At 40.0% G+C, this 16,382-nt stretch overlaps 1 protein-coding gene across 5 annotated transcripts in view; it reads right to left on the bottom strand.

The window, feature by feature from the left end:
• MICAL3 (microtubule associated monooxygenase, calponin and LIM domain containing 3) overlaps nucleotides 1-16,382 on the bottom strand; it is a 108,497-nt gene that overhangs the window by 12,744 nt on the left and 79,371 nt on the right. For 4 of the 5 annotated variants that reach the window (XM_013127828.3, XM_005144358.3, XM_013127830.3 and 1 more), the window contains 4 exons: nucleotides 16,083-16,177; nucleotides 12,569-12,619; nucleotides 10,495-10,602; nucleotides 9,662-9,755 (listed from right to left, as the gene is read on the bottom strand). In XM_013127828.3, the coding sequence (XP_012983282.2) occupies nucleotides 9,662-9,755; nucleotides 10,495-10,602; nucleotides 12,569-12,619; nucleotides 16,083-16,177 (348 nt within the window). Of the gene's footprint in view, nucleotides 1-5,253; nucleotides 5,305-9,661; nucleotides 9,756-10,494; nucleotides 10,603-12,568; nucleotides 12,620-16,082; nucleotides 16,178-16,382 lie in introns of all 5 variants that reach the window. The other variant, XM_031044910.2, reaches the window with a different exon arrangement.

Genomic DNA, 16,382 nt, shown 5'->3' on the forward strand with positions numbered 1-16,382 from the left:
GAGTAAAAATGATTGATCAAGATGAAGAAAGCACAGCAGAAAGTCTGTGTTATCACCAAGTTATAGCTCACACTGATCCCCTTCACTATTTGCCCATGCACTGTGGTATAAGAGCTGTGATAACTTCTTGAGAAGTAGTGAGCCACTGCAAATCAAAACGATTTTTTACAGATACCCCAAATGGTGTCACATCTTTTGCAAGCTTTGCATCCAAAGACTTTAATTTCTATACTGCTGTCTAACCACAGCAGTTTGGAAATCTCAGTTCTCTGGAACCATTATGCTAGCACTTGACCTCACAAGCTGAGAGCATGACACTTCAGAAATTCTTATTCTACTACAAATTCTCTTGCTCATTCAGTGGGCAGACTTAGAGGTCTGATTTTAAATCACTGCTTAAAATAAGGATCAGTTCACATGAGATCAGTAAGACAACTGTGCACTGATCATAGGAAATATCCTCTTTCCCACCTTTTAAAAATCAGTTATGTCAGAAACAGTAGTACTAAAAAATCAAGCATCCCAACTGTACTGTTGTGGTGAAGCTGTTCAGCAGCGGTAAAAGAACAAGAACAGAGAAAGCCATGTTTTGGAGAACAGCATCCACATACCTGCAGGTATTATAAAGTTGAGGGCAAGGATTATGACAACTATCCCATCAGCACATCACCCAGTGTGTCTGACTTAACAGTTTACTAAAACTGGCAAAACAAGTATCCTGTAAAGTACAATGACTAGAAGAAACCTGGGAAAAGCTCTCAGACCACTGAACTGTCACACAAACTGAACCACACCTTTATTTGTTCATCAAAAGAGAGGAATCAAAAAACAGGTGGGGAGGGGAAAGAAAACTAGGGAAAGCAACAGCTGGAGCAGGATACACACAAATGACGGCACAGAAGTGTTCTGCTTCTACTAGACCCCAACGCACTTCAAAAAGCAGTCAGTTAGTACAGTCTTGCACTGACCCTCTCTCCCCAGACTGCCTGTGTGTGCAGTTGTAAGAGGTGTGCAGAAAGCAGACGGTAAATGGTAACTGCTTGGCTTCCAGTACCTAACGAGTACTCTCATTATACTTAACAAGTATATAATGAAGTATATACTTAACAAGTATATAAATGCTTATCAAGTGCTCTTTCCTGCCCCACATTTACAGCAAAGAAAACATGTTACCATTCACTTCAGTGGCAAAAGCAGCTGCAGACTGTGAAAACAATGTTTATCTCACAACTCCACTCCTCCTCCAGGACAGCCGTGTTTGCCAGTCACAAGAACAGCACTGTTCCCACTTGAGTATATCAGACTCCAGCCCTACAGTTAGATCTGCAGGTCTTTAAAGGACCTACTCAGCACAAGTATTTTGAAGAAATTTAAAGTAAAAGTGAAGCTGTTGGAGACTACAATTTAAACAAACATTAAAAAAACCCCAAACCATAATCCACATGTCCCCCTCATTTACCCATTGTTCATAAGGCTCTTATCAAGAAGGAAGAACTTATGTCTGAAATCAGCATTATCAAACATACCAGCTTTCTTCCTTACATCCCTCTTGCCTGCCTCAGCACACTCCAGCCAAGAGCAAAACAAGACAGGAGCGTGGGACTGTTTCCCCAGTGATTCCCTGCTGGGTGCAAGGAAAAGGAAGCTGCTCATTTGGATGCAGAGGGAACAAGGGAGGTACTTTACGCAGGCAGTGGAGCAGCAAACGGGGACAAGGAACCAGTGGGTAATGAGAAACTGAGGCTGGGATTAACTAAGCAAGGAATGCAAATGACTGATGGAGAAGAGAGAATGGAGAGGGGAAAAAAGGGTAAGGGGTGAAAGAAAGAAGGTGGCAAATTTGTGGAGAAGATATGACCTACAGTTTTCCAGACAAATAATGCTGGGTAGAAGAGGGAGCAAAGCCCAAACATTTTGGAAGAAGGCCAGAGGCAGGGGTTGAGACTGTGGGGACTGAGTCAGTGGGAAGACCAGGAACAGTGGAAGACTAGGAACAACTAGTGGGGAGGAACAGGTCTGAAGGGTAAATACTAGGATTTCTCTGTCAATAATGTAGGATTAAAATTAAATGCCTGAGAAGCAGAAACTGAGACTGAGAGTGAAAATGGAAATGAGGTAAGGAACTTGGATGGAGAAGGACAGGATTAGGGCAAGGACTATCCGGAAAGAGGGAATAAAAGGGACAAAAAGTGTATATCCACCAGACCACTGCATCTTTCCAGTGTCTGGCTCAGAATCCATGTTTTCAAGTCTCACTATTCCACAGCTGGCAGCAAACATCTGTGAAATTCACTGACTGTGTCCCATTTCCTCTCCATAAGGACCTACACAGAAGATGACAACCTAGCATTGCTACCAGTTATCCCATACAGATATGGAGCAGAGTTCTGTGCAGAGGATCTAAAGGTTATAAGTCTGTTGATGTATCAGCTTAATACAAAATCTTAATTTCAGTTGACTCTGCAACCTTTGCAACGTTCTTTTACCAGAGCTGCATATCTGATGTACACACAGGAATAATTACTCAGAATTGAAATGTGACCATCTGTAGTGTGAAATGAAACATCTGCTTTATGGCAACGGTACATGACATTTTACAACAGGAAGAGAGAGGATTACGGCATGTGAGCAGAGCAACGGAGGTAGTTAAGATAGCCATGTGCAATACTGCAAACTGGAACTTGACCAAGGGTGTCAGAAGTTACCACTCCCTTGCAGAAATTGTTGCACAATCTGTGACTACTAAACAAAACACAACTCTCGTTAATGTAAAGAAAATCCAGAATAAGTGAATAGCTTAAATCATTCCAAAATTATCACCAACTCACAGATAACTTTTAAAAGTTTTTTTGCCATTCTGCTTATCATTCTACTGACAGCATGACTCTAGAATCATGCCTATGCCTCAGAGACACAAGTTGCCAGCAGAATAACATAACTGTGCAGTCATCCTAGCTGCTTAGAGCACTAAGCAGGATAATGCAGCCACACATCCAGGGATTTTAATGGCACTCCACCAGATACAGCATCCTGCACAGACATGTTAATTTTGAAGCTGAGCTCTAAATCAGTCACTGAATAGTGACAGGTATCCTCAGAGCAATATATATCCCTTCTGGCAAAAGTGTTCTGGCAGCCGCAAAAGGAAATATAAAGTAAATTACAGAGGCAACAAAACAATACTGTAAAGCCACTTACTCCAGGCAGGCTATACTGGCTCATTGCATTTAAAGGGATACTGCCCAATACAGGGTTTTCAAGTTAATTTTGAAAAGGTATTTTTGAGATGAGCAGAAACTTGACATAAGTTTAAAATATATCAACCATTTCTAAATAAACACAAACATTGTCTCTGACTGTTGGAAGCCTCTGAGTCAGCATATAATAAAATCAGCCTGTTACAGGAGATCAAAACTGACCACTGTGGGATGACTGTCCAAGTTCAGAGAAATGGAAAAGGCAAACATGCAAAAAAGTTTAGCAATAATTTCAATTTTCAGTTAAGATTTTCTCCAGTCCAATACTTTGAGTGACAGTGTCCCTTTAAGTAAATATTATTTGCTTTTCTTAAAGCCTCTATTAGTGATTTTGATGGGATAGCTATCTCTAAAAAAGCATTAGGAGGAGAAGCAGGAGGAGGGAGAGGTATAGTGGAAATAGCATTAAATGGGGATAAGGGTCTGTTAAGTGTAATTCAGCATTAACCCTTTTACAGCTCCTACTCTATCCACATATAAGTGTGGGCCAGCCCTGATGGACATAACTAGGAAGAGGGTCTCAAAGTCTCCCTGCAGAAGATATCCTAGGAAAGGATGGCAGAGGAACTGAACAATGAATGAAACACAGGGCTAGCAGCAGACTATCACATCAAAATTAGCACAGGGGAACTGGGCAACAAATTAGGTCTACTAAGGAGGAAAATCTTCCATTCTGAAACTTGAACATAGGTGGATATTCTTAGTTCAAGTGGATGATCTTCAATAAAAGCCTATTGTGTCAGGACAATCTGGAGCCATTGCCGACAGCTAAAGGTAGATACTATGTGGGACAGCCTCCCCCTGGAGGAGTAAAAAAACCCGGACAGTTAAACGCCTGAGCAAGATTGAAAGATAAAAAGCAGAACACAGTGAAATCAGGGGAAGACTTGCAGTGACGTGTCTTGGATCTGGCCTAGAGCGTGTGGATCTTTAACTCTGTGGAGCTGGACAGTAATGCACTCCCTCAACAAAAACACAGCTTAGATCAAGGAACTTTATATTCTGAAAGACAAAGGAAATGAGACCCTCAGATGACAAGGCAACCAAGAAGAGTTTGCCTTCTCTTCGATCTGCTGACAGATGTGCCCATTTTATAATAGATTTAGCACAATTAAACTAGCAAAGGGAATTCTAATTTTCAAGATGGGCAAGTGCTAAACAAATGCTGTTTGTAACCCAAAAGTTATCTGCCTATTAAGGGATTTAGGAAGTAACACTAAGGAAATGCAGTGTCATGGTACAGAGCGATGACCAGACTATAATCAGTAAGTGAAAAAAAGAGCTAAATACTAACACGTGTTTAGCACTAAATGGGCCATTAAAAAAACCCAACAACCTAGCAAGAATATTATTAGCTGTGTAATGATGCAAATTGGGATGACTGGAAACTCTAACAGCAGATTCCAGCAAAAAATGACTTAGGATTCTTTCCTAACCGAGACAAAACAAGGAAGAAGAAGTATCTGTCATCTGCAAGTGTTTCCAGAGTCCCTTGAAGGAGCATTTTGGTTTTGTTAGATCATGAACACACTGGCTTTTTTGGAATATGCAAATGAGCCTCAAGGGCAATAGGGAGGCAATGGCATGCCAAAAACTGCCTTCACTGTGCTGTTAGCTCTTGGGAGCAGGTCAGTTCTGCTGTCCCCTTCACATTAAAATATTTTGCTAAAGAAGGTTTCAGTAGTAGAGCTAAACTTTGCGAAGGAGAAGCAAAAAGCCAGCATGGCCTTCCATTGCTAGCAGGGAAGGTGCCTGGAGCAAAAACTGTAAGTACATTTTGAAAATAAGCACTGTGGAAAATAGACCTTACATATGGTTTATGGAGCATGCCAGGATCTCCTCTTCCTGAGCTGGAAAAGGGGTTCTGCTATAGCCAGTCATGTGCAAGGGCTGTTTCTTCTTGGTTGTGAGCCAAGGATGGGAGAAGTAGGTGAAGGGAGGGGTGGGGAGGAGTGTCAGCAGGGTTAGTGTCAGCAGGAGGTTCAGCCATACATACCACCCAGATGCAAGTCGATGAGGTCACTGTAATAAGACTCTCCCCAATAGTCTACAACAAGGAATTGGTGAAGACAGAGTTATTGAATCAGATACCCCCACCCTAGCCCCACACAATCAAAGCAATATATGAGAAAAAGACAGAGACAGAAACAAAGAAAAGGCAAACAAGGAACATGCAGCTACACACCTGGGCACATATATGTATGTATATAAAAATTATATGTGTGTCTTTATGTATACATACATGTACACACAAACAAAAATGTATCACAAACATATATCCTGAGATGAGAAGAAAATTCCCAGCAGGCAGGCAAGGACTTCCAAGAGGGAAAATAAAAAAATCAAGTCTACAAAGGGCCATTTTCACCTACTTCCATCTGCACCAGTACCTGACAGTGATGCCTTTCCTGTTCTTGCTGAGAAAAGCAGAACTAATCTTGTTGCTTTCATGCTGAGCAATATGTCAGAAGGAAACAGTGCAGTTTCTTAGGTCAGCTGCAGGAAAGCCATAAAGGTTGATTCCCTGGAGGCGACTGAGTGGAGGATGTGTGTATACAGCACACGGGTGGAAGGCACTGACCAAGCACTGACATGTATGGCAAGTGGGTGTCTTCCTGCTAATGCAATATCTATGCCAAAGAAAAACCTGCACAGAAGTGTGTGGAACAGAGACATGTACGTCCATAGCTGCTAGAGATGGGTACACCATGAGTCTAACACTGTGTAATGTTTCTCTGGGGAAGAGACAGATGGGGGTACTGAAGCACTGTTTCTCACTGCATATGATTCACTTGATGTAAAGAGATGGCTCTTAAATTTTTCAGCATTGATCTGACAGTAGAGACATCTTCCCATCTCAAAGTTCATGCTAAACGAGGATAAGGGAGCAAAAACAAGTTCCAGAAATTTCCAATTCGGTATGTTTTTAAGTTAATCACTTAAAAAGTAAAAAAAAACCACAGGAAATCAAAGCCACCAGCATGTCCAAACAGGCAAATACACTACAATACAAAGTACTGTTAAATTGAGAGCAATCCCATTCAGGGTGTCTCTTGGGACACTGCAGAAAAATGGGAAAATTCTTCACTGACATTATCCTATTCTACTTTTGCAGGGAAATACCATGATGCAAAAGAAAGCAGGGGAGGGAGGCAGGAAATAAAGGATGACAAAAGCTTTAGATCGCCTGCAGATGACAAACTTGCCACCTGAAACAGAGCTTACATTCCAAATCATTCATTCTTGCTATGAATGTGACAGAATCTGAGATTATCAAAGATAATCACAGAGAAGAGATTAAGGCAATTAAGTCATTGTAGGGTATGAGATTATTTTCTGAATCAGACACGACATGACAGATTGAACATTCAGCTTTTACAAAAATGAAAGATCAGGTGCACCTTGCCTGAGGCTGAGATATTTAAAAAAGGAAATATAGACAGACAAGAAGGTGTAATTATTTATCAAAATTCAAGTTGACAATGACCTCCAAAATGTTTCCAAGTCTGACTAGTTGAGTAACTAGTATCAATATATACATATTCAAACTTGATAACTATTAGGTAATGAGTGAAATTCCTGGAGTGCTGAGCTTTCTGTACCTATTGCTAGGATCTAGAATTAAGTGCAACCTTTCAGGAAGAGAGCAGGGCATAACTGTGAAGCAGTGTAAGTCACTTGGCAAGAACATATTATGAATGACACAAAATGGATGGAAAACAGCAGCAAAATTATTCTAAGTAAACAAATTCTGCCCTATACCACTGGTTTTTGTTCTTACCAGTCCAACTGAAAAATGCTTTTTCTAAAAATTCAAAGAGGTCCAGAGGTCAGAAATCTGAGGAATTAAAGTTAGTGGAAGACCTCTACAGAAGCAAAATTGGAAATTCTCCAAGATAGGAAAGATAAGTAAGAGGCAGCATGCTAAAGGATGATAAATGACATCGAGAAGTAATTCAAATGGTCTCGTCTGTATTTTTCTATGATCGAAAAGAATCCTAAGAAATAACAGAATTCTGCTGCTCCTGTTAGGATTTTCAAGTACCAAGTAGCAGAAAACTACCACTAATACTAAAACTCTGTATTTAAAAGCCTAAGTCAGTGACTGATTTGTTCTTTCCCTAGAGAGAGGAAAGCTGACTAACTCATGTTCTCCTAGAACAGTTAATAACAGTTGCTGTCTAGGGGACAGCCATGACTTCAGTCCTGCTTTGTAATCCTTCCCTATTTATGTGGACAGAGTATGTGCACAGGAGGCACACCTCCAACCCTCCCCCCTTTTCTTCCTCTTGTACAAGGTTTTTAAAACAGATTATATTTTTTCTTTTTATATAAACTGCTGTTCCCTTTTTAAACTTTTTGTTGCATGGTTTCATTAGGGGAGGGACTGATAAGAGGCAAGAGTGTGACTTCACACCTTTACACAACAGTACTTGCTGAATGCAGTGCTCACTGTTTGGTCAGTGTCTTAGGCAATGCAGATGGCAAGAAAATAATACTGCCCTCCTGAAAAATTAATGGTTATTGGAGGCAGAAATTAACTGTAGTTGTGGAATGTGACACTGAAGACTTTAAAAAGAAAAAATTCAGTTATTTTATTGCCAACATACATAAAATATCCATGTAAGAGTGGCTAGAGAGGTGGACTATGGAGTGAATTAATACTCTTGTGTTTCAGTCAACACAGGTTAGAACATGCTTCTCCCCTCTCCCCTCTCCCAGATGTCTGGTGTTAGTCCCCTGAATAACCGGAAGAGTTGAGACTAGTGAATTCTTTATGACTGACTTAAGCTTCCGTAACCACAATGTATAATCTGTTGATAGAAACATTGCAAGAGCAAAGCATACCCTAGGGGCTTCCCAAATTAAAAAGATTCACTTTACAAAGAGTGATACACAATCTGATCATTCTTCTAGGAAATTCACAAATACACAAGCTCATCTAAAACTGCTGCCATTTCGGGAGAACTGGGAGTGAGAGACTAGTTATCCAAGGGTTTAATTCTGCAGTCTTCCATATAAAATAGCAATTCAACTCTTATTCTGCCCTCTGAATATTTTTACGCATTCTGCAATGACAGAATATTCTATTATCGAGAATGTTCTCTCAATTGCTAAGATTTCCCACTTGTGCTGACATGTTTTATTTCAAAGTCATTTAAGCAGCTGAGTAACCAAGACAGACTTCCAGATAGAAAGAAAAAGAACGAGAGATACAGAAGTGGTTATAGTAAATGCAGTAACTGGCAGGCCAGAGAACAGAATGGTTCCACACAGAAATACACAGCATGAGGAAGGAGGCACCCCCGCAAAGAAAGTTTTTACACAAGGTTATTTTTTTGAATCCACCAATGAAAAAGTCAGATTACGAAACCATTGAAGTCCTCAAGATTGTTCTCCACACCCGCAGTACCTATTTGCTTTGGCAAACACTCAGTCCTGCTGCTTTGGCACACCTTTATGAAGCATCAAACATACCTAATCCTGGCTGAGTAGTAATTCGCGGGAAGTCAAACCAGACTTTTCCTCTGGTGAACCTTCACTGCTTAATCAAGTTCCATCTTCACAGGCATAGCAGTGGCTCTTCAATGCAGCAACAAGCTAAAACATCTTCCAAACACCCATTCCACTTCTACCATTTCTGGTACATAAACCTGGGCCCGCCGGGTATTTGCACACTACATTTGCCTGTTGGATATCTGACTCATTGCAATTGAAGATTCTTTTCTCCAAACCTTTGTACTGCTATCAGCACTATCTGAATGAAGTATTCCTCCACTCATATGCCTGCCAGATCAAATGATACTCATTTAATTTCAAGTACATATATAATTTCTTTAACAGCTTCACATGGATACCTTTCAGTACAAGTGTGCATTTCTGCTCTGGACAATTCTGTCAGAAGTAGCCAGTGTGCTGGGCTGTGCAGTGAGGAAGATGTTCTGTGATGGTCCCTTGTAAGGACACTACCTTGATAATCCAACACAACAGAGAAAGCACACACAATTTCACAGTTACTTCCTTGACATACAAAGTAGGTTTTCTTACTGTGACAGCTTTATGTGAATTGCAGCTAGAAAATCCCTGCAATTTTCTAGCTGTAATATCCAGTAATATGCAAAAACAATCAGACAGCCATTATTAATAGCTGAAGAATTTCCTCATAAGCCTCAGGCAAAGGCAAACAAACTAAGTCTCTGCCAACAGGGAAGTTCCAGGATCAGAAGAAACACAGGAAAAACAAGTCTTCAAAAAGATAGTAGAAAAGGGAGAATGGATTCACATTGGACTTTATCTCTAGGCTATAAAGGTCCAATTGTCTCTAAAATCCAAGCAGCTATGGACTACTGCACAAGCACTTAAAAAGAGAACATTAAAAAAGCAAACCAAGTTCTGAGGGATACCTGCTTCTCCCCGAAGGGCCTTCTCCACAGCAACCCCTCTCTCCTCGAGTTGCCTCTGCTTCTCTTCCACTTGTTCAAGCTGCCGCTGGATAATCTGTTCAGAGAAGAATGGAGCAGAACCTCAGTAACAGCAATTCTCCTGCTCGGTCTGCAGCACTCATCCAGCACTATGTGACTTCAGTCAAATTGGCTTTTTCAAAAACAAGTGGCTGTATTCAACAATACACTGCTTTAAAAGCTAACTGCTTCAAAAGCTAGCATCACGGTCCCCCCAGTAACAACATCCTATCCCTTAATTTTGAAAACACCTTGATACTCACTTATTTGCTACAACTCCAGTGACATTCCTAAACTGTGAAGTGAAAGGTGATGCTATTCAGCCAGCTGAACCCTTACCTTGAGTTTTAAACAAATTCTATCACCAATAGATGATGCCAGCAGTTTTCCAACAGACTCTCTGTTGGATAAAGATTCCGTTGGTAACACTTCATGGAGCAGCATGATCTAGCAAAGCAGTGATAGATGCAGTTTTATCAGGTATTATCTGACTACCACTGTTCCATCAGTGCATGATACTTCACTCCTGTCCAGCTAGAAAGGTATTATGGTCATTATTTTTCTCACTGTAAAACTATCATGGCAAGTTTCAGACATTCTTCTCATCTCTGTGACATTATATGAACATTAAAATAAGGAGTAGGAGCAGGGACACTCATGTAGAAATAAAGGAAAGTTCTGTCTCTGCATCTTCTTCTGGCATACTCAGAGAAATGTCAAGATCATGGTGTTTTCACATACAGTTAACTGCCACTACAAGAAGATTGTGACACTACCTGAGCTCTGTGTAACCTCTTTAGCTCCTCTTGCTTGGCTTGTCTACGGGCAGCTTTCTGTACTCGCCGTGTCAGCTTGGCATTCAGTTCCTCTTCTGTGTAGGCTCTCTGGAGGAAGGAAAACCAGAGGAAGATTTTATATGCATGGTCAGAGGTACTGGGGGAGGGATGACCATTTTCTCTTCCAAAATCTCAGAAGGGAGCTGTTCTGTCTTTACCATGGCTGTGTCAAAAATCAAGCTTCTGTAGGCAAAGGTGTTCACAGTGCAGTGAGCAACAATTTCAGGGGCAAATTGGGAGTGAAAAAGCATATAAGCCAACTGCAAAGCTGTGATTTCATATAATATCCCACCTCTGACTTCCACTGCTATGAAGCATGTCCCCAAAGTTCAAATTAATTTTTACTCAATTTCTCAACAGATTTAGACAAATGGATTTAGTGGAATAAATGAGTACCATATAGAGGAGTCACCTTGATCTCATTTTAAAAGAGGGTAAAGGTATGTCTAAGTGAGAAGTTACAGCAGTAACTAGAAAATTTTATTATTTTCTATTAAAATTTTAAATTTTAATTTTAAATTTTTCTATTAAAATTTTATTATTTTCTTATTATTTTCTACTAATAATTTCTTATTAGTAGAAAATAATAAGAAATTATTTTCTACTAATGTAGCTGGATCAGTATTCCCCTCTCCCTATTTTATTCTGGAGCAAGAACATTCAAAGTTGGAAGTTATATTGGTAAAACGAGTAAAAACTACCTGTGTAAATTTGTGCAACTTTTCTATTAATCAAGAAGGCAAAAAGACATTTGAAAGCAGAATGACATTCTGGCGTGAGATGGGAAATGCCATCTCAAGAGCAACTGTACAAAACTGGCTGTTGCAAAACAGACCAAAGAATCCCTAAAGTAAAATTAGAATATTACAACACCAGAAGCCATCCAAAAGAAGAAAGGCTATGTCTATAGCCTTATATTTACATTTATGCCTTCTGTTTATAGAAAGTTATTTCTCCCTCTTCTTTTTTCTCAGTGAAACTAGTTTAAAAATAAGTCTTTTTAAACATTACCGAAATGGGGTTTAATACCTTTTCAGGCATAATAGTTGATTGCATTGCAGTCTAGGAAGGCTTCCTCTCACACTTTTAAGAGTGTCAAAGAAACTTCAAAACTGCATTACGTGTACAGTGAAGAGCTCTCTTCCCACATACATGTATGTAAGCTTTAAGCACATGTAAGCTGTGGAGAGATGTCTTCTACTTCTGGAATGAGATCTTCTCCATGGACAATCAACTTTAAGGACAAAATGTTCAGACAGACCACCCTGAAATTTGCTTTATCTAGTTACAGTACTGCCACATTGGTCTGTCTATCTCTGGTTCATTGTTCTTAGTGAACAGAGTTTAAGGTAGGACTACAGCTCTGTTAAAAACCCCTCAGATAGGTGGTTAGCGACCACTATCATTAAAGCTCAAAAAAGTTAACATTTTATTCTTTTTTTAAATACACAAAATCCACAGTGATACCCAAATCAGAAGGTAAAGTGACAGAGGCTGTGACTTTCCTGTTGCATGTAATACTGTTGTGACTGTGAAGACAGGACAATAAGAATTTCAGAAAGCAACAACATTCCTGAAACAGAAATGCAACTTCTGTCTTGATTTTAGCTGGATATAGAGTGTCCCTAAGATTCCAATGAACTCAATGATTTTGAAGGATGCTGATTGAAGTGTGATAATTCACTTGAACTCATAGTCTAAGTATTAAAAACACATATTCAATTGCCTTAAAACCTAATTTGTTCTGAAGCTCAAAGATCATCCACATCGTTCTGTACAGTGGTGCACTGACAATGGCATGCATTCTAACCAGACAGAGCTTCATTCGGAGCCTAATGCATTCTGGTAGACAACCTCTACAAAGAATTTGCTGCCCATGTCTGCTAACATCTCACGCATGCACAGTCAATGATCATGATGTTAGTGCACATGTGGTGGGTAGCTATGGATTCAGTGGGTTAATATAGGGACATGCAATGCAACAATGGCCAACTAGTGGGAATGGAGACACTACCTTTGACGAATATGATCTCTTGAATGCCAAGGCGTGTGGTACATAGATCGACTTTAAAGGGGGAATGGTAAAGGGAAACAAAAATAAACGTACAAAATGAAGCAAAATCAGTTCAACATTGAAAACAGATGCACAGTAATAAAACAAAGCTGATTTTTAATGAAACATAAAATTGTGCAAATGCTGAACATGACCCAGACTGATAAAGCACAATGGAATTTCTGTCTGCAAAATCAAGTTTCTAGCTCTCTCCTCAAGGCAATTACTTTGGCAGCCTCTCTGAAGATACAATCAACTAGAAAATACCTTTTTCTAGAGGAATTGTTTGGCCTTTATCTACCCACAGTTTTAATGTCCACTGACCAACTATGTGTGCATACAAAATTCTGGCTTTGGCTTTGGACTAATGGCTTATGCTGGGGCATGTTTGGTCTGAACCAGCTCAGCAAACCATGTATTACTCTGTTACACAGCTCTCCAGTTACAGTCTCACTTAGAACCTCTTCCAGGAGTTGTGTTTAAATCAGAGTTTTAAATTAACTCTTCTTCATAGAAATGATCATTTCCATTTGGCTAACTTCATTAATCTTCCTCACTGCTTTGTGATAGGAGAAACACCAGATGGGCTCACAGTGAGTTATGTGCCATACAGAAACAGAAACTCCCTGTCTAAAAAGAGAGCTTCTAGAGCTACACTTATGAGAAGGATGAGATAAGGATGATAAATCACTAGCTTCTCTATCCAAGGACATTCCACACTACCATGAAATACCTTGAGTAAACTACTTAGCATTTACGAGAAAGGTAAACTTCCCATGTATCATGAAGTACAGGGGACATTGTGCCATTCTGGGCAAACAGCCAGCATTTTGCATCTTTACACTCAATTAACTGAACCCACTGACAAATAAAAAGCCATAGAGCAACTTCAGCATGTATGCAAACCACAGTAAAAGCAAGCTACCTGTGGCAGTAAAACATGTGCCTGGTCACAGTACCACAATTGCACAGGAACAACACCATGCACACACACACAATGACAAACACCTATAAACACAAGACCCACAGGGCATTTACAGTAGGAATTCTTTACAGGATTCTTCTCTTGAAAGACACAACATTAAACAACACTGAATTAATTCACTGCTGATCACAAAGAGCAGGCTAAACAGAGTGCATTTTCTGGAAAGCAAGCTCACTACAGTTACCAAAAAAAGCAACACAAGCAGAATTTTGGTTTAGAGAAGAAGGGGTTCGCATAAAAGTTATGTGGCACACAGAAAGAAATCCTTATCCATGTAAGTAGCAGGCAGTTCATAATAGCCCAAATATAACCCTTGCATCCCACCAGTACAAACCTGGGTTTGCCAGTCTCAAAGTTCCATTACATTTCTTTTGACAGCAAGGCATTCCAGAGTTTGCATGTATGTTTACATCCTTGGACAGGATGCAATAAAACAAGGTAAGTAGAGTTCTCAGATTTGTTTCCTCAAAATAAATTAACTCTTAAAACTATTCGTTAGAATGTAGGCAGATGCTGAGCAAATAAATTACTAATGGAACTTCAGCAACGGCAAATGGGAGAAAAAGAGACACCACCATACCCTTAAACAGAGCTGGTGAGATACTTCAAATATTAGGACCTGAGGCATCTGCCACTTCTGTCCCCTCCAATGCAAAAGCCATTTTAAACCAAAGTAGCTCAGCACAGAAAAAAAGTGATTGTCAGGGTATACTGAAGTCTGAAAACAAGCATGGAGCTCACTGAAGCCCTGCTTCCTCCTGAAGGAGCTTATAAGGCAGAACATCAACTCTAACTTTTATCTGAACCCCCTGTATTGTGTATCTGTCCTCTGGTAGCCACAGGTACCTCATTCTTCTGCATCTCTTGGAAAATGCAGAATTTCTCATGAAATGCCTTGAGTGCGTGCAAGGAGGAATGGAAGGGGGGAGAGAAGAAAGGGAGTAAAATAAAAACAAAATAATCTTCCTCTCAGAATAGGTCTAGATCAACTACAGAGAGAGATTAGAAGAGGTAAGTAAACACAGCAAATTCGGTCATTAACTCCTTCCACCAGTCTTAAATTCATTAGTTATTCTAGCTCACTCCACTATATATACATAGAAAGCACTCCCTGTATCACTTCTATTTGCAGTACTTCCATACCTTTGCCACCTGAGCCAAATGACAACTAGAACCTGCCATTTGAGACTGATTTGTGCACAACTGGATGACAGGCTTGAGACAGCAGGCACCACCAGGAAAGGATGGGGGGAACACATTTTTCATTCATCAGTACCAGAAGAGCCTTTGTGTTTTGTGGAGTCAATAGAATACCTACTTATGCCTCCAAACCTTGCAAACACTGTCTAGCAGAACTTAGAAGCTCTCAGGAATGAAAGAAAGACTCTTCCCTGTTAATAATGATTGAGCAGCTCCCTACATGTCTCTCTTACTTTTGCACTAATAGCGGCATTCTGGAATTGAAATGATTAGTTTAAAAGCCACTAACTTTGGCACTTTGGGAAGGTGATTTTCCTCTACTCTGCTCTCTTGAGTTTCACTTAGAGTGAAACTACTTTGGCTAGAAAGCCATTGATATGTCTTATGGTATGACATTACAGCACTAGCTAGGAAGGTTGGTCAGAAACAAGAAACAGCTCTCAGAAGAAGCAGAGTTAATACCACACCACACTGGAATGAGAACATCAGGCCAAGATCAACTGCGTATTTCAGCTTAACAGTTGTTATCTACACATACAGACGTGTGGAAATAATCAGTAATGGACTCTATGACCTTAAAGGTCTTTTCCAACCTAAATGATCCCAAGTCCTCAAAGAAAGCAGGGTCAAAATGGAAGAAAGAGCTGATGGCTCATCTTTTCTCCAAACAGAAGAGGTACTAATACAGACTGTTCACATTCTCTCAGGAAAAATAAGAAAACCTGCGTGAGTTGAAGAACTGCAGACTATAGCTTACCTCTTAGTTGATGATCTGTCTTGACTATGTTCTTGATGTATGCAAAAATACATTACTGTCTTTGGTTTGCTTGGAATTCTACCACTTCAAGCTCCCAAAGAGGCTGGTAAACAACATCCTAAAATCAACCCTTACAAAAAGTGAGAACTGTCTCATTATTATCTTTTTGCCATAACATTAGAGCCAGTGAAGTTTATTCTTCTGACAATAAACGTGTGTTTTCTGCAGATCATGGGCATGCTCACAACAGGGACAAAATACACTATTCTAGTTGCAGTATTTGTTGTAAAATAACGTCATAGTGAGATAACAGATCCTTCATGTAACAACAGCAGGGAGTAGCTTGCAATTGTGAAACCAAGTGAAACCAACTTATTGTAGGCAGAACAGTCAGCCAACTTATAGAAAAGCCTGCTCCTCAGAAAAAACAGTAAAACCAGCTAAATTAATCATCCAAGTTTCTGATGTAGTTCTTTAAGCCTCTGATCTGCACAATGCCAGATCCATCTCAAATGCGTTTACCATCTGCCTACCTCTCGCTTGGATTTCTGGGAGGAGCGTTCCAGAATATCGTCACTGGAGAGGTCAGAGTCCTCCGAGAAACTCAGGTGTTGACGGAGCTGCAAATCTGAGAAGATGGGAATGAAAAAGGGAAGTTAGAGAACAGGTGACTGTTCTTTCTATAAACATTTCAGAACTCAGCTGCAAGTTGTCTGACTAAGCTTCAGAAATAGTCCTTTTATGCAGTCTCAGTTGCTTTGCCTGCGACTGCAGAGCTGTCAGAGAAGCACCGATCCACAAAATGATCAATATTAGTGAGTGAGAAGTTTTAG

The sequence above is a fragment of the Melopsittacus undulatus genome, chromosome 5 (genome assembly GCF_012275295.1).
Source record: "Melopsittacus undulatus isolate bMelUnd1 chromosome 5, bMelUnd1.mat.Z, whole genome shotgun sequence".
Lineage (NCBI taxonomy): Eukaryota > Metazoa > Chordata > Aves > Psittaciformes > Psittaculidae > Melopsittacus > Melopsittacus undulatus.